At 58.8% G+C, this 21,840-nt stretch overlaps 1 protein-coding gene and 1 long non-coding RNA gene across 6 annotated transcripts in view; one reads left to right on the forward strand and one right to left on the reverse strand.

The window, feature by feature from the left end:
- The first annotated feature begins 3,153 nt into the window (after positions 1–3,153).
- On the forward strand, positions 3,154–10,501 carry DUSP7 (dual specificity phosphatase 7). The gene is made up of 3 exons (XM_010985402.3): positions 3,154–3,826; positions 5,315–5,749; positions 8,423–10,501. Exons 1-3 carry the CDS (start codon positions 3,310–3,312, stop codon positions 8,728–8,730), a joined length of 1,260 nt encoding a protein of 419 aa, XP_010983704.3. The 5' UTR covers positions 3,154–3,309; the 3' UTR covers positions 8,731–10,501.
- LOC105093603 (uncharacterized) overlaps positions 9,772–21,840 on the reverse strand; it is a 49,084-nt gene continuing 37,015 nt past the window's right edge. For all 5 annotated transcript variants that reach the window (XR_004142462.2, XR_004142463.2, XR_837569.3 and 2 more), the window contains one exon: positions 9,772–10,305. This is a non-coding gene — a long non-coding RNA (uncharacterized LOC105093603). The remainder of the gene's footprint in view (positions 10,306–21,840) is intronic.

Raw genomic sequence — 21,840 nt, forward strand, 5'->3', positions numbered from 1 at the left:
ACCCCAACTGGAAAGCTGCTCTCCTGGAAGCAAGCAGGAGCTAACCCTAGATTTCTGCTAGCCTCATTAGGATAGGAAGGCAAGGAACTGACCCCCTTCCTCCCCTCCCCTTCTGGCATATGTCATTCAAAACCTGGTGGCCCATCTCTAAGAAACCCATGGGTACCAGAGGGAAAAGGAAAGTCTTCTTCCAAGATGCTTAAACAATTCTTGGTGACACCGCTCCTGGGTGACTATGCCACATGGATGTGTTGGGGGTGGGGGGGGTGCACTGCATAGTAGTTCTTATCTGTTCAGTTCACATCAAATATTCCACTATCGTGGCCAAGCCTCGCCCTGCTGGGAATGTCCCTTCACTGTGCAGTTCTGGGGCTGGATATGGGCAGACAGGGAAGGTAGCTCCAAACATGCCTCGCCTGCTTGGGCCTGGCACCTGGATGACTAGGGATGAGGCAGATGGCAGGAGGAGGAATGGGCTTCATGAGGGGCAGATGTGCCATTGGGCCTCCAAAGGGAGAGTCTGGTGGAGGGTTTTGAACTGTGACTGTGATAGAGTCCAGAGCAAAGATTTGGGGCAGGGGTCCCAGGATCACGGGGCAGGGGGTGCTGATCTAGCCTGGAGGATTAAAGGAGGCTTCCCTGAGGGTGAAAACTGAGCTGAGATCTTCTAGAAGGCAGGTGAAGGGTGAGGGCAAAAGAATGCCCCAGCTGAGGGAACTGTGTGCAAAGACCCGGAGGTGTGTGGGAGAGGGTACGGCTGCAGTGAGCTCAAACACACCCCACTCCTGAGAGACCCAGAGACCTGTTCTGGGGTCCTCACCCTGCCCCTCAGGAAGACCCTGATGAGTGGGGCATCTCTCTCAGGGGCTGCAGGTGAGGGGTCTGAACTTTGACAGACAGGAAAGGCCACATTCCTAAAGAGGAGGAATGTCTTTGATCCCATGTTCTAGCCCAGGGCCCCAAGTCCCCTCTCCCAGCATCCTTGAGAGAGGCTGACAGTTGGAGGGCGAGGCCCCTGGGCAGGGGCAGCTCTGTCCTCTTGCTCTGACCATAGGCAAGTACATGTTATGCTCTGAGCCTTGTAAGTCAGAGGGTTTTGTGTCTGTCCACAGCTCTGTCATCAACCCCCAAGGGCAGCCCTGCTGTGATCCATTTTATACATTGTGTCTAGCTGTTCAGGACAGGAGGCAGGGCTTCCATTCAGGAACCATGGCTTTGGGCCTCTCCTCCAGCCAGGGTGCTGGGCGCCCAGGACCCTGCCAGCATCTCACAAGGCCAGGGTAATTCTCTCACCATTTTGTTTCCACTGTCACCCCCTCCCCAGATGCTCTCCCTTCTCCTGTACTCAGCCAAAGCCTGCTTCTTCTTACATCCCTGCTGGCGGGTGCCCACCCCCCCGGCGAGTTTTTCCAATTCCGCACATTCTCATAGGTCTCTCCTCCAGGCTGTATGTCTCCCTAGAGGAGTCCTGAGGGGGTGGAGACCCAAGGGAGCCATCACCAGCTAATGTGAGGGGTGGTGGCCCTCCTACTCTCTTCCAGGGAGGTGCTTCGTCACACACAGAGGACCAGACTGTGGGGACACAGTGGAGGTTCCTATTTCAGTTGTGCCCCTACTAGTGAGAGGCACAGTCTTAGCTCCAACAGCCCCTAACGAGCCCATGGAGGAATGAGTCACTGGTCAGCAGGGGTGGGTGTGTGGAGGGGAAGGTGGTTAGCGGGACTGCTTCAGGGCCGCCCCTCTTCGTGCCTTCAGGTCAACAGAAAGCTCAGATCCTGCAGGTTCCAGAAGCCCTCCCTTCGGCAAATCTCAAGCACTACCTCCCCTCACCTCTGACCCTGACTCCCTCCAGCTGGGTGTAGAGGCTGCGTGGCTGTGAGTCGACCAGCCTCGGGCAGAGTGGGAGGGGTAAGCCCCAAAGAGGTGGGGGCACTCTGCTCGTCAAGTAAAGGACCAGAGAAACCGCAGGGCTCCGCTGCGAGCTCCCTCCCAGGGCAGACAGCCCTGGTTCTGTAGGGAAAGCGCGGCATGCCCTGCGCACGCGCGCGCGCGCGCCGCTCGAGTGGGACCGCTTTGTTCTAGCGCTACCTGCGGATCCATTCACCTCCTCCGCCCAGCCAGCCAGCGAGCCGAAGCACAGGGCTCGCTGAGACCCCGCCCATTTCCCGCGCTGGGTGGGATTTTCGGCCGGCCCCGCCTCCCTCTCCCCCGCAGTGTCTCCTTCGGCTGCGATTGGCCATCTGCGTGGCGCACTCCCACCTACCGCAAAAGTTGATTGGTGCGTTGGGAGGAGGTAGGCGGAGGACAGTCGATTATAAAGGAGCACTCTCCCACCCGCTCCAAAGTAAAAGTCACGTGGCGCTTCACTAGGTTCCCCCCGTCACCACCCTGCTTGGAAAGCTTTCTTAAAGTGACCGTTCTCTTTTCCCTGGGCTGGTCCTTTCCAGGATTTCTCCACCCTTGCCCTCGGAGGGTGGCAAGGCCCTAAGCCGTCCTACTCCGCAGTCGTCTAGGTGATGATTTCCCCTCAGGCCTGCTGAGGTGAGACTACCTTCAGGTTCCCGAGCCTGTGGTCCTCAGTGGGACTGTGCAGTCGCCTAAAACAGTGACAGCATAAGCACAGGGCCTGGCACATAGTAGGCGTTCGATTTCAATTTGTTGAATGAACTCGCTGAAAGAATGAATGAATGCGGTTGACAGAAGGAGGGGACATTGGGTCAGCTTGATCGCCCCCTCCCTCCGCCACATCCCCGGGGAAACTCTGCTTCAGGGAATGTGGGAAGAGGGTGCCAGGTGCCGGACGCCCCCAGGGCAGCCCTTCAAGGTAGGCGCAGAGGAGCTGGGAGCGCTGACATAGGGGACCTGGGCATAGGCGTCTTGGCCAGGCCCCCTAGACGAGTCATAACCTGTTCTGGGCAAGGTGAGAGGACGGCAGCGCTGGGGCCGGAAGAAGGCCCGGACGCCAGTCTCCGGACGCAGGTCTGTGGGCGCACGGGACCGCTCGCGAGCCCGCGTACTCGGTGGGGAGGGGCGGCGGAGGCGCGGCTCCTTTAAGCCCGGGCGCCGGCGTCGCGGCCCCGCCCCCCGGAGGACGCCTCGGCGCGCGGCCGCCGGAGCTGCCGTTTAATTGGGGCTGTCAGGCCGCGGCGCGCGCGGAGGGCCGGGCGGGACGGAGGCCGGGAGGCCGGGGTGGCCGGCGTGCAGCTCGGCGGGAGGCGGGCGCCCGGAGACGCCGCTGGGGCCCGCGCGGCCGGGGCGCGTCCCAGGGCAGGGCTGCCCGGCCCCGGCCCCGGGCCGCCCGCGCTCCCCATGAAAAACCAGCTCCGCGGCCCCCCAGCGCGGGCGCACATGTCGGCCTCGGGGGCGTCGGCGGCTGGGGACACCGGGGCGGGGTCCGAGCCCGGTGCGGGGTCCGGGTCCGGCGCGAACACCGGGGCAGGCGCGGCGACGGGTGCGGGGGCCATGCCATGCAAGAGCGCCGAGTGGCTGCAGGAGGAGCTGGAGGCGCGCGGCGGCGCGTCCTTGCTGTTGCTCGACTGCCGGCCGCACGAGCTCTTCGAGTCTTCGCACATCGAGACGGCCATCAACCTGGCCATCCCGGGCCTCATGCTGCGCCGCCTGCGCAAGGGCAACCTGCCCATCCGCTCCATCATCCCCAACCACGCCGACAAGGAGCGCTTCGCTACGCGCTGCAAGGCGGCCACCGTGCTGCTCTACGACGAGGCCACCGCTGAGTGGCAGCCAGAGCCCGGCGCTCCAGCCTCGGTGCTTGGCCTTCTCCTGCAAAAGCTGCGCGACGACGGCTGCCAGGCCTACTACCTCCAAGGTGAGGGCAGGACCCAGATCCCGTCCGGGATTGGGGCTCTTCCGCGGCTCTCTGATAGCCCCGCGAGAGGCTGCTTTCTCTCCCCGTGCCCGCAGCCTCCCAGGTCGGCGCCACGTCGCCCCCGGCCCGCATCCGTTCCTCCCGGGAGCCCGGCCCCTGCGGTGCAGGTTTAGGCCGGCGCCGGGGGCCTCCTCTATACACCTTTCTGGGCACGATTCGAGTGGGCTGAACAAACTTTTCCCCGTCTGGACTTTCCTTTTTTGCCTTTTGGAGCCTTTGCAGCTCCCAGGTCCCAGCTGAGCCCCTCTGCGGAGGGAGGGTTCTCTCCTGGGCACCCAAATCCAGCTCCTCCAGCCTAGAATGCGTGTCCCTGGAAGGCCAGGGTTAGGACAATAACATTTCACAACGATTCCTGCCCCTGCTAGGGCATAGAGACCGATTAGGTTGGGGGACTCCGGGCATCCTGGCATGAGTCTCACCGCTTGGGGAGTCACCGCCTCTTGGAGGCGCTGGGAGCAGGGCTGTAAGCAGTGTGCCTTGCCCCAGCTATGGTTTTCCGGGACCCCCAAGTCCTTAGCCTGCTGCCCAGAGATTGTGGAAGAGGGAGTCAGCGCTGGGAGGCGAGTGGCTGCAGCCGGTGTTTCCAATTAACATTCCAAAATGGCCTCTTGCTGGCAGCGGGGCGGGCAGACGAGAGGGGAGGGGAGGCCTGCGGCACCCTCGGGCGCAGGGCCCATGCTTAGCTGCAAGGCGCTCCCCATTTCTTGTTCCTGTACAACCCCAAGCAGCCTCCCCTTCTGTAGGTCCAAGGCTGGGCAGGAACCTTGTGTTCTAAGGGGGGTTCTGGAGAGGTGGAGCTGGGACCCCTTTTCTGAACCTGCCCTTACTGGGGGAAAGAGCCAGCCAATACCTTCACACTCCCTTTCTTGACTGTGGTTGAGGGTCTGGGGCAAGCACTGGATTCTTAGTCAGGAGGCCCAGGCCCTCTCAGCCTCTAGCTGACCCAGCCACAGCTCTGGCGCCTTAGACTCACATCTAGGAGGAGTTTGCAAACCCATAAGTGCTGGCCTGAGATGGGGTTTGCTTTCCTTTAGCACAGCAGTTACTTAGCACTTGTGGGTGCCAGGTGTGCTTGGGAGCTGTGGAAGAAGAATGAGCTGGGGTCTGTCCTCAAGTGCCCTAAAGCTGGTGGTGTAGCTGGGGCCCTGAAGCCTTATGGGTAAGGGTATGGAGCTCAGGCATGTTACTTCACCGCCCAGGGTCTCAGTTTCCCCATCTCCCCATCTGTGAAGTGGGTCATAGGACAGATGTGGAGAAAACAGAAGATACATATGTAAATACTTGGCACCGCCCACGTTGTCCATGGTTCAGTGCTTGCCGAGGGGGAGCCCTGGCTGTCGCTGGTCTCGTGCAGCCTGTTTGGTCTGGGGACACTGGCTGGTGACATTGTCAGCCTCTCACCCAGGCCCTGTCTCACCCTGGCCACAGGTGGTTTCAACAAGTTCCAGACAGAGTACTCAGAGCACTGCGAGACCAATGTGGATAGCTCGTCCTCGCCAAGCGGCTCGCCGCCCACCTCGGTGCTGGGCCTGGGGGGCCTCCGCATCAGCTCTGACTGCTCCGATGGTGAGTCGGACCGAGAGCTGCCCAGCAGTGCCACCGAGTCGGACGGCAGCCCTGTGCCATCCAGCCAACCGACCTTCCCCGTCCAGATCCTGCCCTACCTCTACCTCGGCTGCGCCAAGGACTCCACCAACCTGGATGTGCTCGGCAAGTACGGCATCAAGTATATCCTCAATGTCACGCCCAACCTGCCCAACGCCTTCGAGCACGGGGGCGAGTTCACCTACAAGCAGATCCCCATCTCTGACCACTGGAGCCAGAACCTCTCCCAGTTCTTCCCTGAGGCCATCAGCTTCATTGGTAGGTGCTGCCGGGCTTTGGGCAGGGTGGGTGCGCAGGCGTGTCAAGGTGTGTGTGAGACTCTGGGTGTTGCCTGTGCCTGGCCAGGTACCTCTGGGCCTGTTGAGACCTGTGTGTGCCCTACATGTGCCAGCGTGTGCCCATGGGTGTACCCAGGCCCGCTGTGAGTCACAGTGGGCCTCAGGGCCTGAGTCCCAGGCTCCCTACAGCTGTCGGCACCTCCATGGACTCTGCTGTCCAGCTTGGGTTTTCCTGGCTGCGCTGTTTTGGGCTCAGCAAGCTGAAACATCCTAGCTCTCAGACCTCCCACGGGTCTCACTTGCTCTGCGTCATGCCTCAGCACACGTGTCTCTTTAGGATGGGGCTGTCACGGTTCCTCTTTGGGCTTTACAGTGTACCTGAGGGGGCCAAAGGATGGCCTGGAGCCAGAGGCCTCCCCCAAATAGGCAGCTGTTGGAACATGGTGACTCTAAGGGTCTCTTCAGGGCTCCAGATACTCCTGGCAGTCTGTGGGGCTTGATTGGCATGTAGAGGGTATCCAGAGAGTGTGGGGGAGGCTGAGGAAGGCCTCCCCCAGGGCAGTGTGCTGTGCCGTCTGGCTTAGAGCCCTCTGAGCCCCCAGCATCCGCAGCCTCAGCTGACTCCACGAATCGCCTTATTTCTGACCTCCCATCCGCTTCCTCCCTGGCCAGCTGGAGGCTGTTAGATTGCAGGTCGTCTTCCTTGGCCTCAGTTCTCACCAGGGTTTGGGGAAGGGACACCAGATCAGGGTGGACATAAACCCTGGGCTCTCTGAGCCTGGTAACCCAGGGTTCTGCCCAGCCTCCGGTGGCAGGGAGAGGGTGGCCCAGGCAGGCTTTTCCTGCTGGCAGCTGTGTCCAGTGGAGGGCGTTTTGGTGTCAGCTGGGCTGGGCTAGCTTTAATAACAGGAAGTGGGAGGCTTCCCCGCCTCATCCGCTTACTGGGAACCAAAACTAGGTGCCTGGCTTGGGGGAAGGAAGGAAGCCAGAGGCCTGGGGGAGGGGCCGCCCAGGAGGACATGGCCAAGAGGGCTCTGGTGCCACCTCGGCATTCGTGTTCTCCCCGGTGAGGGAGTGGAGGGGGGCCCCCGGATTCCCCAGGGCTGAGCCTGGTTTATAGGTGCCTTTATCCTTCTTGAAGTCCCCTTTCTATCTGGGGAGGGGGACAGACCAGGGTGCAGAGGTAGAGGGAACCATTGTCCTCATTTGACAAGTGAAGGAATTCATGCTCAAGCATCCCATAGGACTCAATGGGGCAGGATCAAACACCAGCACCCCCACGGCTCAGCTGCACCCTAAGAGGGCTAAAAATAAAGCCAGCGGAAGTGGTTTTACCTTGGATCACCCGGGAGTAGGTTTGGGGGCCAGGCCTTCCCTGTATCTTGATGTGTCACCACTGGAGGCTTATCGCCACCATCCCCTTCTGCTGCCCCACATCGCAAGGTCAGACAGTGTGATTCCCCATGAAGCCGCAACATTTGTCTCTTCCCCTGCTGGTCTTGCTCCCAGTTGGTCCCCAAGTCTGGATGAAGCACCTCCTGCATGTTAGCCCTGGCCACCCTCATGTAGGGGTGGGGAGGGAAAGTCCTGCCAGGCCAGAGGCAGCAAACACCAGATGAGGAGCAATTTGAGAACCTGTGCAGCATCCTGTAGGAGTGCACTGTTTAAGTGCCAGCTGTATGCCTGGCTCCCAGTGGGCTCAGGAGGGGGACCTTGAAGGCTGCAGGTCTGTGTCTTGTTAATCTATGTTTCTGGCATGGTGACGTAGCTGCCCCAGGGTTCTGTGGAGGAGCGATGACAGGACTGAGTTGCTCAGTGGCTCAAACCAGTGTTTACTGAGCTCGTACTACATGTCAGGCAGAGGAGTCTGACAGCAGCACTGGGGGGACTGGGGGGGTGGAGGGGGAGCTGGCAGAACCTGGTCGGCTGTGGTGGGAGTTGTCACAGGCACATGGGCTGGGTGGGCCCCACCTAAGCAAACCCCACTTGTGAAACTTGAGGCGTGGCCCTCATCCCTGACTGTTCAGGAGCAGGGCTAAGACCCCAGGGACTGGCTGGTCACAAGGAAGAGATGAATACAGGGCCAGGCACCCCCTGTTCTCTTGTGGAGGAGCCTCTTCTAGCCTGTTTCCCAGCAGGCTCTCGGGGGTACCCCTGGGAGCTGCCCCAGGTCATGAGCTGGCAGTGGTGGGTGCAATGAGTTAGGAGGAGCCTGTGTGTGGCCTTGGGCTCGTCACTTTGTTGCTGTGTCTGTTTCCTCATTTATAAAATTAGCTTGGTAGCCACGGTGCAGATGACCTGAGAGGATGCAGGTGACACCCTTGGCATAGTCGTAGCACAGTTATGGCAGCAGTAGGACTGGCAGTGATCACACTGTTTATGACACCCTCAGGTCCTCCTCAGAGCCCTGTGACTAAGCCAGCCCCTCTGACAGATGAGAAAACGGAGTTGCAGGGAGGTCCAGTGACTTGCAGTTCATGTGTGGCCGGGCCCTCTCCACAGTCATCCTCTTGACCTCTACCCAAGTCACTGTGCCCCCCGCCTGGGACGTCACCAGATCCCTTGAGAGTCAGGCAGCACCAGCTCATCACCATGCCACCTGTGGTGGCTCCCTGGAGGAGGTGCCTCCCTGACCCGTGCCTGTGTGTTTCAGATGAGGCCCGCTCCAAGAAGTGTGGGGTCCTGGTGCACTGCCTGGCCGGCATCAGCCGCTCGGTGACCGTCACGGTGGCCTACCTGATGCAGAAGATGAACCTGTCACTCAACGACGCCTACGACTTTGTCAAGAGGAAAAAGTCCAACATCTCACCCAACTTCAACTTTATGGGGCAGCTGCTGGACTTCGAGCGGACGCTGGGGCTGAGCAGCCCGTGTGACAACCACACCCCCAGCGAGCAGCTCTACTTCTCCACGCCCACCAACCACAACCTGTTCCCGCTCAACACGCTCGAGTCCACGTGAGGCCGGGGCCCGGGGGCTGGTCCCTCCCCGGTCCTCCCTGGGGCCAGCTGGGAGGGCCCACACCCGCTGCCTCTGGCCTGAGGAACCTGGACATCGCCTGTGCCCAGAGGCCCGGGCTGACTGGCGGCCGAGCTTCCCGCGCCATCTCAGGGCTGGCGCAGCCCCCAGCAAGGCCTCCCCCGGCAGGACTTTTTGGCGGGGCCCTCTGCGCTCAGACCCGTGGCTTGGTGAGTCCCGCGGGGGCCCCCTCCTTGTCCCAGGACACTCTTTTCTGCTGATGGCCCAGCCAGTTTGGCTAGTTTTTTTAAAGACACATCCATGGACCTGAGTTTACTTTTTACTTTTGGCAGGTAAATCCGAGCTCCCTGGAGCACAGAGTGTTCATGCTCTTCTTGATTTTTCTTTTTTTAATGAAAAGTGTTATTTTCAGGCTACATGCAACAGTGGATTGTATAAACCAGTATTTCATCCCTTTCTTGATCCTGCGAGAGAGAGAAATGTTCTCAGTTTTGTTTTTCTATTTCAAAAAGCAGTTTTTGGGTTTTTGTTTTTAATGGAGAAGACAAACCCCACGTTGATCTTGACCAAATGCGTTTTGCACATGTGTGAAGCCTCCATTTCTGCAGCAGCCCTTCTTAAAAGGGGTGGCTTGCTGCTCTCCCGGCATCGGGACCCCCAGCCCTGCCCAGACCTCCCACCTCTGCCCAACCCGACTTGGCACTGCATTTACCTATGATGACTGCCATGGGTTGTGAGTCAGGGGCTGGACAGGCGGCCTTGGTGTTCTCTGCCCTCCCAGCTGCCCTTCTGGTGGTCCCTGCAGACTGCCTGAGGCAGGAGATAGAGGCCCTGTCGCTGTCCTGCTGGACGTGGGGCCACGTGGGACTGCCAAACAGTAGCATTAGCCCTTTGGGCTCAGCCCTGGGTTGGGGGGGCTGGGCCCCAGGCCCTTTTCTATATGTACTCACTACTTCTGTCTGTCTCTCTCTCTCTGTTTGTAGCTGAGAGTAGAGGCCCAGGGACCGGGGAAGCTTTTTGGTGGTGCGGCCCAGCCCCACCTCCCAAGTTTCTTCCCATACCCTGGCCTTCGCTCTGGTTCAGCTGCCACCCCCAGCCCCCTTGTCCCGTGGAAGCCTGCCCTGCGCTCATCTCACCCATGCCTTCCATTAAGAAACTCGCACCCATTTCAATCCCAGCACAGGGAGGCAGCAAGGATAGACTAGGAAAGAAAGGGGTGTGAGGCTCTGTCCATCCCCCACCCTGCCCCTGTATCCACAGAACAAAGCCACGGATTCCGTTATCCTCCTCCAGTTCTGTTCCTTCTCCAAGCTCAGTTCTCCCAGGTGTCAGGACTGCATGGGGTCCCCGGGAGGGGTGAGCAGTCGAGCCGGGGTCCCTGAGCGAGCCCACCCTCAGCATGAGAGCGAGGCCACGGAAACTCCGCCCCCACTGCATCTTACCTCACGGGGGTGGTTTTCAGGGATTCTTTAAGGCAGCAGATTAAAATCTTGCCACAGTTGAGAAATTGACAAAAAGCTTCCATGCTGTACATGGTTCTCTTCCTCTCTTTTTTACCTTTAAAAAGAAAAACCCAGAAAGATGCATCAGATTTGTGTAAATGAGGGTATGCCAAGAGGGTGGCCAGTTTTGCTTTATGATCTTATGAAGGAAAATTTGTGACCCTACATATATACACACATACATATATATATCCCGAACCAGCAACGGGACTTTGTTTATATTGCAAATAAATATTATTTTTTCTTTAAAATGACTTGTGTCTGATCAGGGCCTAGGGTCGGGGTGGAGTGGCAAGGACGGGCACTGTGGCCAGTGTCCCAGCTCCTGCTGGGAAGGAGGCAGTGGCCTGGGCCTGCTGAGTGCTAGCTTTGACTGGTCAGCTGGGAGGAGCCACTGGGCCTCTGGAGAAGCTGGAGTGCGGGCATTTCCCCAGCCGTTCAGGCGCAGGCAGGCAGGGGCATCTGGGCTTTCTCAGAGGACTTTGGCTCATTGGTTGGCAGGAGATGAGGCTTGGAGAAGTTTTGTGGCCCAAAGTCACACAACTGAGCCCCTGCTCGCCCAGAATTGCCCAAGGCTGTCCGCTTGGATGTTGCCCAGACTGCCCAAGCGCTCTAGGCTCCTGACCCAGCCCGCTGCAGCCCCAGGGGCCTGGCCCCTTCTCTTGCTGCTCTTGTGGATGGGACAGGGGGTCCGTTTATCTACCCGACTCCTTCCCCCACTGGCCTGGGGATGCCTGTAGGACGTGAAGCCTGGTCAGTGAGCAGGTCAGCCCTTCTTTGCTCCTTAGGAACTGTGTGGCCTCAGACAGGTCCCTCAGCCTTAGTATCCATTTCTGTAAAGTGGGGCCAGTCACACCCAGATACCCAGTGCTTTTCGTGCTCAGGCACGATGAGCCCATTATGTTCTTTTCCTGGTCTGGACCTACAGGGAGGCGTTGGCCGTGCCTGGCCTCTCCAGAGCAGGTGAGGGCCAGGCCTCTATGCAGGCCCCTCTGGAGGCTCAAGGCCCTGGGCAGGAGTAGGGAAGGGACCTGGAGAAAGATGAGGGCCATGGCTTGGGGAGTGAGGCCCCCAGTGGGCCACACAGCCCCATGTTACAGACGAAATGGGAGCTCTACAGGGGCTGGCGTCCACCTCACTCTGGCTGGATTGAGTGAGCCCGTCAGGAAGGGCGGGGGAGCCTGGATGCTGACTCAGTTTCCCCATCTCTGCCTCTCCCCTCGCTTTATCCCTTTGCTGTGCCCAGCACTGGGCTGGCCCCAGGTGGAGAGAGTGGGCAGGAGCCACCCAGCCCCCTCCCCAGGACTCTCCCCTTTGGGTTTTCCAGTCCCTCCTGTCTCTGTCTCTGTCCCTGCCCCATCTCTCCCAGGAGTTAAGTCTGACCAGAACAGTCACAACTTCATGCGTCTGATGAGGGCTAGAGGTCAGCTTCTGCAGGCCAAGGGACATGGGTTCAAATCCCAGCTGTGTGGCTGCTGGCTCCTCAACGCTCTTACTCCGGCTTCCCATCTTGAGAATGGGGCAACACTGGAGTGCAGCCAGCAGGCCAGTGAATGGGGAAGAGGAGGTGGTTTCTCGCAGCATCGGCAAAGGGGCGGGGGCTGCTTTTGCTCTTGGGCTCCCTCAGGGCCCTGGTCCTTCTGTGGCAGGGGCAGGCAAGGGGGTGGGGGCCTGAGCAGGCAGAGACTGGACCTTTGTTCCCTCTCGCTGCCCTTGGCCAGGGCTGGGGAAGCCCGCGGGTGCTGGGCTGGGGGCTGGGCCCTAGACCGAGTAAGTGCCTGGCAGTGCCGGCGTGCCCAAGCACAGGGTGAGGGGCGGGAGTGGCAGTTGCCTCCTGAGCTGCCTCCTCCAATCAAGGACTCAGGGGCTTGACCTTCCATGCAACCTGAAGCCAGGTGGCCTCTCTGACCCTCAGTGTCCTCATCTGTAAAAACTCCCACCTCAGTCCTATGCCTAGCTGAGGTTCCCTTCAGCTTCCTTCCAGTGAAGACAGAGGAATAGGTCATGGCTAGGTGACTGGGGCCCCTGGTCCTGGCTCTGACCTTAGCCTAGGCCATGCTTACTCTGGACTGCTGATCCCACCCCGGGTCCCAGGTTCCTGCCTCATGGTCCCTTACTCTGAGCTCCCGCTGTTCCACCTTGTCTTGGCTGTGCTGTCCCCCCATGGACTCTGTCTATCCCAGGCCATCTTTGGCTGAGGCCTTGGATGCTGGTGTCCCCAGAGCTCATGGACACCTGGCTCTCTGGGCTGCATCTGCTTCATCTCTGTGCCCTCAGTTCACTCTTTCCTCTCGACCTTCTTTATGCCTCTCTTTGGGTCGCTGTTGTCTCCATCTCAGCCCAGGCCCTGGGGACCCCCTCACTCCCTTCTTAGCCACTTCTTAGCTTTCTCATGGGAGGAGGATCTGAGCTACTCACTCACTGACTCGCTCCCTCGCACATTCATCCAGGAGCCATTTCCTGTGCCTCCTGGGCTGTCCCAGGAGTGGGAACATGCCCGAGGGAAGTTCAGTGATGTCAGGCTGGGTGGCAGGATAATGGGGCCCTTAACTTGCCCTCTGAGAAATGACTCAGGTGCAACAGCAGGCGTGACTGAGGTTGGGCCCGAGCAGGAACTCGTAGCGCTGTGGAAGAGTCACCCCGAATGGGGTCTGACAAGGAAACCACAAAAGAGACGAACACTTCCCTAGGTGGTCCGGCTCTAAGCCTGGGGGAGGGGGAGGCAGCCCTCTGGAGAGGGCCCACCCCAATGGGGCCCCTCCCCAGAGTGCAAACATAGTCATCCATTATGAATGGGGGGGCGGGGCCAGCAGCAAGCCTGTGCTAGAACCTGCCCCCTCCCCTGCTGCCGCCCCGGACACACGCAGGCCTGCCCGGACACTGTGTGCAGCGGGCAGAGCCTCTGCATCAGCAAGGATGTGGCCAGGGATACCCACACCCACACCCAAACCCCTGACGAAAGCTAGAGAGGCTGGTGCGGGAGCCAGGTGTCACTGGAGGGAGCATGCTAACATGTTAACCTCGGGGCACCTCAGGGGCCTGGGTGGCATTGGGGGTGTCTGGGTCCTGATCTTTGATACTTTTCTGCTGCTTGTTCTAGGCCCTCCCTACCCAGACACAGCCCTCTCGCCTCCTCTCAGAGGCCTTCTGGGATTGGTCTCGTCTGAATTCCAATGCCCAGCAGACCTGAGAGCCCAGGGAGAGTTCAGATTCGTCCTGTTCCCCTTCACCCCATGTAGACAGGCAAAGCAAGTCTAAGCCAGGGTGTCACAGAGTCAGTCACAGTAGAAGCAAGCCCACCCCCAACACACACAAGCTTGCAGCCCTGAATCTTTTCACCCAGGTCCTGCCGCCCTCATCGGTCTAGGAGCCTTCTCCCTCTGTCCCTATGAAGGACCTGACGCACACGTGCACACACTGCCCCCTCATTTCTCAGACAGGACAAGCCCAAGCAGGTCTCATAGTGATGGAGGAGCCGCCTGCCTCTGACTCCAGCCTCCTCTCATCAGGGTGCGGCCCAGTGAGGTCATCCCTTCCAAAGCGAGGCCATTAAAGACCATCATTAGCAACTCTCCAGAGGGAAGACGAGGCCTCAGCCCCATTGTCTCTGGTGGGCCAGATGAGCCCTGACAGGCAACGGGGGTCCCCACTCCAGCCCCTGCCGCGCCCCCTTTGCTCAGGCAGCCATCTCCTTTCCCAGGGCTGGTCTGTCATGTACCTCCAGGGGCATCATCTCGCCTGTGGTTTCTGTGCATCTATAGCATGTCCATCCAGTGCCTCCACACCAGCGCCTCCTCCTCTGGGCCCAGCACCCTTCTACCCCTGCTTCAAGCAAAGGAGAAGCTGCAGCCCCTTCTCCAGGGCTGGATGGGCCAGGAGGGGGGTAAGGGGTTGTGTCTAGGGGACAAAGGAGCCCCTAAAGAGCTTTAAGCCCAGGGCTGGCAGGGTCTAGTTGTCATTAGAAAGATCCCCTAGTTTCTGAATGGAGAACAGGCTGAAGGAAGGTGTTCAGGACAGGGGATGTTGGGGAGGCTGGGACAGTCATTTACGGTGGCTGCTGGGGGCTGGACCATTGTGGCATTAGAGGAAGGGGAGAGAGAAGGACACATCAGGACCCGCAGGACTTGAGCCTCCTGGGAGGGAGGACTCCTAGTGCAAGCGGAGGGTCCCAGCTCGTCTGACTCCATACCCGTGACCTGAATGCCAGCCACCCTGCCATGGAGAGGATGGGTCTTAGCCAGGCCGTGCATGGGTCCAGGACGGAACCCTAGCCACTGGAGTCTGAGTCCCTACTCACCTGCCCCCATCCCTCACTCTCTGTGTACCCACATGCTGACCACCCAGCTGGAAGCAGTAGCCACCAGGGTCCTTCCTCATACTGGAGACTTTCCTGGGACAGCATAGCCCTGGCGGCCCCTCTCAGAGCCTCAGTCTTCTCATCTGTACAGTGGGGATAAGAGTTGTAAGCTCTAAGAGGAAAAAGCAGGCTCCAGCTGCCCCTCATAGCTGTCCGGCCTGGGAGTTTTGCTGCTATCTGATCGGCTGGCAGCTCTAATTGCAGTAAGAGTAATAATAACACACACATGCATGCGTAGCCCTTACTCTGGGCCAGCATGTCTGCTGGCTTTACATGATAAACTCATTTAATCCTCCCTTCAGCCCTTGGAGGGAGGTGCTGACTATCCCCGGTGGGCAGATGAGGAAGCCAGCCTGGGAAGGGTCCACACTGGAGTGCATGTCTGGCTGACTCAGGAATCCCTACTCTCAAAAATTCCAGGCCTGAGAGGTCCACAGTGGCTTTGGGGCATCTGGCCCCTCCCAATCCCGACACTACCTGGGCTCCCACCAGGTGGTGGTGCCAACCCTGGGAAAGCAGCATCTTGAGGGATGGAGCCTGCAGCCCCCTTCTGAAGGGGCTGTGATGCCTCTGTGGGTTCTGGGGCCAGGCAGGGGAGGCAGAGCTCGGGAGGCTTGGGAGGGAGTGTCCCTGAGTGCACAGGCTGGAGGGGAAGAGACTCAGGGACATCTAATTCTAACAGGTAAGGCGGTCTGGGAGGCTTCCCAGAGAAGGGGACATCTCTGTGTGAAGATGAAGCTTCTGCTATTCCTGCCTCCAGGCCTTTGCACTTGCTATTTCCTCCCCTTGAAGATTCTGCATCCCTACCGTGCCCTTTGACTGGCTACCTCTGTCTACTCTTTCCCTGAGCTTGGCTCAGATGCCTCCTCCTCCAGGAAGCCTTCCCCACCTCCTCCTCCAGCTAAGGTTCTGGTGCTCCCTCTGGTTCCCATGGCCCTCTTGCAGCCCCGTCCTCTGGAGGCCTTGCTAGCCAGGGTGCTGGGTCCATCTTGGCATCCTCAGCCCTCTGGCCACTGCCTGGGGCACCTCTGAGAACTTACTCAGCTCTGGATGTCAGGCCTGCATGACCTGCATACACAGAGATGTCACCTGTGGCCCCAGGGTCCCTGCCTTACTGTGTCCTCACATGTCCAAGCATTGCTGATTCTGCGCCTGCCATTGGAGTTGCTGAGGAGGTGGGACTGGGAACCTCTACGCCACCGACAGGATCTTTTGCCTCTGCAGCCCCTGTTCTCACCGCCTCTGTGCCCACCATGATCGCCAGCCCTCCCCTCTGGTTCCAGGCAGAGCTCCTGTTTATAAATATCTGCCACTGCGACAGCTAAGTGGAGGGGTCTGGAGGCCACGCTAATTGATTAATTAAACCCTCTCGGTTAATTAGCTCCATCCCTCTGGGGAAAAAACTCTAGAGCTGGAGCCAGAGCCTCCTCTGGGCTGGGGGAGGGTTTAATTAGCCTGGGTCAGGCTGAGCCTGATGCCAGCTGCTGGGGGCAGTGGCGAGCCGAGCCAGGGAGGAGAGTAGTTCAGGGCACTGGAGCTGGGCCTCCTGGGATGGGGAGAGGGAGCTCCAGATTTGGCCTGGACCAGCCACTCCCGCTCACCTCGTCCAGCCTCCTGGCCCTTCACCTGGGCCCCAGATGCCAGGGGCAGCTGGACCTGGAAGAGGGGGGAGAGGTGCACCCAAGGAGGCAGGACCCATGGGAGCAAAGGAGTGGAGGCTGGACCTGGGAAGACACAACAGCCTTTACTTGGTTCCCACGCACGGGCTGAGGAAGAGGCTAGCCTCTAGAAAGGGCTTCTCACCCTTGGCTGCTCAAGCACAGTGAGGGACTTGAATGCCAGCACTAGAGCTGGAACTTTCTCTGGATGTGGGAGGACACAGCAGGTCTGAAGCTGAGGTGACCAGGTTTGGGTTTTGGAAAGATCTCGGGGATGGCGACTAGCAGACAGTTGCTCAGGGAAGAGTGGATGGGAGGGGCAGGAGAGAGATGGGAGCTAACAGAGAGGGGCTTCACTGTCCAGAGAGAGTAGCGGTCCATCGGGGTGGGAACTTGTGGGGAAGGAGGTCTAACCTGGGAGTCAGCAGACCATCTAGAGCTGTGTGGCCTGGGGCCACGAGCTCCCTTCTCTAGGCCTCTCCCCCATCACCTGCACGTTTGGGGAAGGGGTTCCCTGAGGCCCCTTGCTCGGGATGTGAAGTCACGGACATGTTTCCTTGCCCCAGGACAAAGCACCTTGTTTACCCTCAAGCTCTCTTGGCACCCAGGCATCCTGCCCAACAGGGTTCACATGTATGTGACAAGCAGAGCCCAGCCCCCAACACTGATCTGTAACATCTTGATTCCAAGCCAGAGGAGCTCAGGGGAGGGAGGGGGACACCTTGGTTGGGGAGATACCTGTGCTGGTCCCAGGCTGGTCCCAGGGAGGGAGCTGGCAGTGGGTAGGAGGCCAAGAGCCCAGGACACTCCGACCGCCACAGCAGCAAGCAGGGCTGCAGCCTTGGCAGGAAGCCGACCCCGGGCCGGTCCTCCAGCTCCCTGAGTGGCTGCCCAAGTGGGAACAATGACCCTTTCACGTCACGCCTCCTCCAGTCACAGCAACTTTGGCGCCGCAGGACAAAGGGGCCGTTTCATCATTGTTGGGCTGGATCAACAGCCCGCCCCGCCTGAGCCCTGCTGCCCCCACCCAGCCCAGGCCCGAGCAGGGAGGCCGACTGCCCAGCCTGGCCAGAGCCCGGCACCTTCTCCCCACCCAGCCCAGCCACAGCCAGCCGTCCCAGAGACCCTCATCGCAGTCCTTGCCTTTCCCCTGTGGGCTCAGTCCCTGTCCTTCCCCTCCTGAGCCTCGGTCTCCCTATCTGTGGGAAGAGGGCTGGGTGAGATGGTCTCCCAATCTCCATCCCCATCTGCCACCCTGACCCTGGTGGGGAAGACTCCACCTGTGCTCCCACCCCAGCCAGCGCTGGCCCCTAGAGGGAAGCAGCGATACTCCTAGAGGAGGGGTTACTGGCCCACAGGGTAGGGAAGACCAGGGGGTTTCTTAGTCTGATTCCTTGCCAGGCCCCTGCTTAGCCTCTGCTCCCAGTGACCTTCTGTACTGTGAGCTAGTTCAAAGCCACCTTTGCTCATCCCTGGGCTAGCCTCACCTCCACGAGCACCTAGCTGTACAGAGGCCGAGAGGGCCAGGGCTCTACCGAGGGCAGACTCTCCAGTGTGCAGCCCTGTCTCCTGCCTCCTTTGTTAGGGACTGGGAATTGGAGCCCTGAGCTCCCAGGCTTCCTCCCTTCTCTTTTTGGCCAGGGTTTGCTGGGGCTTCCTAAGAGAGGGAGGGCTGGGATCTTGGGGAAGAGGCCCTAGTCTGGGGATCAAGGTAGAAACTACACCTCCTACCCTGAGGTCAGAGGTGAGTCAGAGAAAAGCCAGGCATCAGGGGTCTGAGGCACACGCTCAGAAGCAGGGCTGTGGGACAGGATGGTGGCCTTGATAGTTTTAGAAGAATGCACGAAAAAAAATCAGTGAACTGTCATATTTAAGGATCAGATAGACAAAGGTTAACATTAATTGTGAAAACTCCTGTGTTGGTAGGGGTGTGAGGAAGCCGCAGGTTTGGGAGCCACAGTGCTGGTAACTCCCCCGCCCCCCCAGCAGAGTGCAGGGAGGCTGCATCTGGTGGGTGCCACCAGAGGGTGGGGATGCAGACAGCTCAGCCAGGGCTGATGGGGTAGGGGTCACCCCGGGTACACGCACATGACATAAACCCTTCAAGCAGCCACTCTTTGAGAAGGCCCTGCACTTGGGTCCTGAATCCCCACCTTCTGCTCAAGGAGGGCATAGGCTCTACCTTGGTGGGCTCTGCCCTGGTGGGCTCCTTCCCCAGGACCCCGCAAGTGGGCCAAACTGGGAGGGTGGGTTCCTGACGCTGGGGCGGTGGAAAGCCGGGGGCGTTGGGGAGGCACAGGTTTCCCCACCTCCCAGATGAGAATCCTGAGGCTCAGAGGAGCGAAGTGACCAGTCTCAGCCACACAGCAGGTGAGCGACAGAGCAGAGACTCATCAAGTGGCGACCAGGGAGCCGGAGTCTGGGGCTGGTCACCACTGGGGCTTGGTCTCCAGGTGACCCTCCTGGGCGCTGGGCAACAGGCCAGCTGTCAAGGGCAGACACTGTGTCTACGGCTGCAGGGGACCTGCAGGGCCAGGCATGCTCCCTGCTTCCTACAGCTGCCTGTCCTCTCAACCCTGCCCCGCCAGGCCCGGCGGCACTGCACACACACTGCCCCTTTGCCCTGCCTCACTTCCTCTGACTAAGACTAAAGAATCACCCCTTCAGGGGACTGGAGCCTGGCACCCGTCAGCAGGAAATGCCTAGCCCAACCCTCCCCAGAGCCTGCCTGCCCTGCACATCCCTCACCCTAATCTGGACTCCCAGGAACGTGTGGTGCGGGAGGGGCCACTGCCCTGGGTGGAGCGTGCCAGGCTCAGGCTTGGAGTGGAGGTGAGTGCTCTCCCACTCAGACCTGGCCAACAGCCCCTTCTGTCCCAACTGCCCATCTTGTTGACTTCTAGCCTCAGAGTCCCTGGTGCCTGAGGCCTCCCCCAGTCCACTCAAGCCCAGGAGCCTGGGAGGGGGCTCAGGGCTGAGCCCCTGCTATAACTCCAGCTGCAGAAGGCCAAGAGCTGGGCTCTGAGCACAGTTTCAATCTCCTTCAATTCCAATGTGGCCTCTGAACTGTTTCCCTCCAGGGAATAGAGAGGTTGAGTCTGTCTCAAGACGCCTGAGGACAGAAGTGGGAGCCTGGCCTGAAGACACTGGAGGGCTCCCCTTCTCAGATCCCTGGATGGTCTGCAGCCGCCATCAGGGTGAGGCGAGGGTCGGGGGGATGGGGCTTCAGGCAGCTTTCAGCTCCAAGCGGGGTCACAGCTCCAACACAGCCCTCAGTCTCCAGGCTTTCCCCAAGGCTTGGGCCCCAGCAGCAGCCAGAACCTGCCCAAGCTGGGCCTGTAGGAAGCAGAGGCGGCTACTGAGGCCTGAGGAAGAGGCACAGATGCCCAAACGTTTCTCAGCAGGGCCGGGAGGCTGAGGCTCTGGATTCTGGCTCCAGCTCTGGCCCCAAACGGCTGTGGGCCTGTGACTAGGTTCCTGAGCCCTCTGGACCTCAGTCTCCAGAGCTGCACCCTGGCTGGACTCAACGAGGGCTGCTCCCAGTTCAGATACCCTGAATTCTTGTATAACACCTGCCAGGCCAGACATCCCACGGTCTAACAGCCCACCCCAAATGGCCACCTCATGTGTCTCAAGGGTTCTGGTAGGGGACCCTACTCTGTCCTCAGCCCCTGATCTCCCATGAATGGTCACTCTGAGGAGGACACACGATGCCCTAATGGCTCCTTCCCTCAGCCCCAAGGCTCCTGAGAGCCTCTGTGTCAGTGTGTACCCCACTGTTGCCCTAGGCTCAGTAAGCAGCTCCAAACTGTGTGATCCAGGGCCAACTCTGCTCTCCCTGGGCCTCAGCTGCCACCTCTACGCAGTGAGTCCTTCCCCTCCTCGGGGGCTGTGGTCAGGATCAGAGATGTCTCATGAATGAGCCAGGTGGGTATCGCACACAGCCATGTCCAGTGGGGTGGGCTCTGAGGCCTAGCTGAGAGTCTGGCTTTGCAGACTGGTTTGCAATTCCACCTTCAGAAGCTATCGCTGTGTGACCCTTCACTTCTCTGAGCCTCACTCAGTGGGGACAATAAAGATACCAGTCTCACCAGGTGTGGGAGTGACTTGTCTGAGCCACCAGGCCCTGGGGGGTGGGGCAGGGTAGAGGAACAGGTGTTATTGGGTGTGGCTGCTGGCGGGGGGAGGTGGGCACGAGGTGGGAAAGCAGAAGCTCCCACACACTCCTTGGAGCCCACTGGCCCTGGGCTGGGGCTGGATTCCAAAGGCACTGTGGGGAGATTACCCAGGACACACCTTCAGGCACTGCCCAAGCAGCCACACTGCGGAGTGTGCCCCAGCTGGAGGACTGAGGGGGTGGACATGCCTCCTTGAAGATGGGGGACACAGTCTGGTAACCCTGCAGGTGGGTAGGAGGAACAGGATGCTGGGCCACTCTGCCCTGGGGCCAGAGTCCTTCTATCACAGGGGGAGCCCAGGGGCTTTCGCTCCCAGGCCACAGGTATAACAGCTTCCAGAAGACAGCTGGGCCACAGGTATAACTGCCTCACCACCCGCCAAGGGCATGGACCCAGAGATGCTTTCTGAAGGCCATTTGGCCCCTTGTGTCAAAATAACTTGTGGCCCAGCAGTCCTGTTCCTGGGAATTTGCCCCACAGAGATCACCACTGGAAGGAAAGGAGAAGCAATTAGCCTCTAACTTGCTCTGTGGTCTTCAGAGAATTACTTTCTGGACCTCAGTTTCCCCGACTACACAATGAAGGATTGCAAACACATGGCCAACACACCTCAAGTTTCTAGAAGCATACAGTCCACAAAAACTCAATCAAGAAGAAACAGATAATTTGAACAGACCAATCACTAGAAGTGAAATAGAATTTGTAATTTTAAAAAACTCCCTGCGAACAAAAGTCCAGGACCAGCTGGCTTTACTGGGGAATTCTACCACATATACAAAGAAGAACTTATACCATTCCTTCTCAAACTCTTCCAAAAGATTGAAGAGGAGGGAATACTCCCAAAGTCATTCTATGAAGCCACCATCACCCTGATACCAAAAGCAAACAAAGACATTACCAAAAAAGAAAATTACAGGCCAATATTGTTGATGAATATAGATGCAAAAATCCTCAGCACAATATTAGCACACCGAATCTAACAATACATAAAAAAGATCATACACCACAATCAAGCTGGATTCATCCCAGGGTCACAGGAGGGTTCAATATACACAAATCAATGTGATATATACCACGTCAACAAAAAAGACAAAAACTACATGATCATCTCAATAGATACAGAAAAAGCATGTGATAAAATTCAACATCCATTCATGATAAAAACACTTACCAAAATGGGCATAGAAGGGACATATCTCAACATAATAAAAGCTATTTATGACAAACTCACAGCCAACAAAATACTCAAGGATGAAAAGCTGAAAGCTTTCCCACTAAAATCTGGAACAAAACAAGGATGCCCAGTCTCACCACTTCTATTCAACATAGTATTGGAAGTCCTAGCCATATCAATCAGACAAGAAAAAGAAATAAAAGGGATCCAAACTGGAAGAGAA

The sequence above is a fragment of the Camelus dromedarius genome, chromosome 17, assembly GCF_036321535.1.
Source record: "Camelus dromedarius isolate mCamDro1 chromosome 17, mCamDro1.pat, whole genome shotgun sequence".
Taxonomy (NCBI): Eukaryota; Metazoa; Chordata; class Mammalia; order Artiodactyla; family Camelidae; genus Camelus; species Camelus dromedarius.

Excerpts from the sequence above, each read along its gene's own strand:
- DUSP7 (XM_010985402.3), top strand. The coding sequence starts at position 3,310 with ATGAAAAACCAGCTCCGCGGCCCCCCAGCGCGGGCGCACATGTCGGCC. Across the intron at positions 3,827-5,314 it reads CCAGGCCTACTACCTCCAAG|GTGGTTTCAACAAGTTCCAG; the intron begins GTGAGGGCAGGA and ends CCCTGGCCACAG. Across the intron at positions 5,750-8,422 it reads TGAGGCCATCAGCTTCATTG|ATGAGGCCCGCTCCAAGAAG; the intron begins GTAGGTGCTGCC and ends TGTGTGTTTCAG.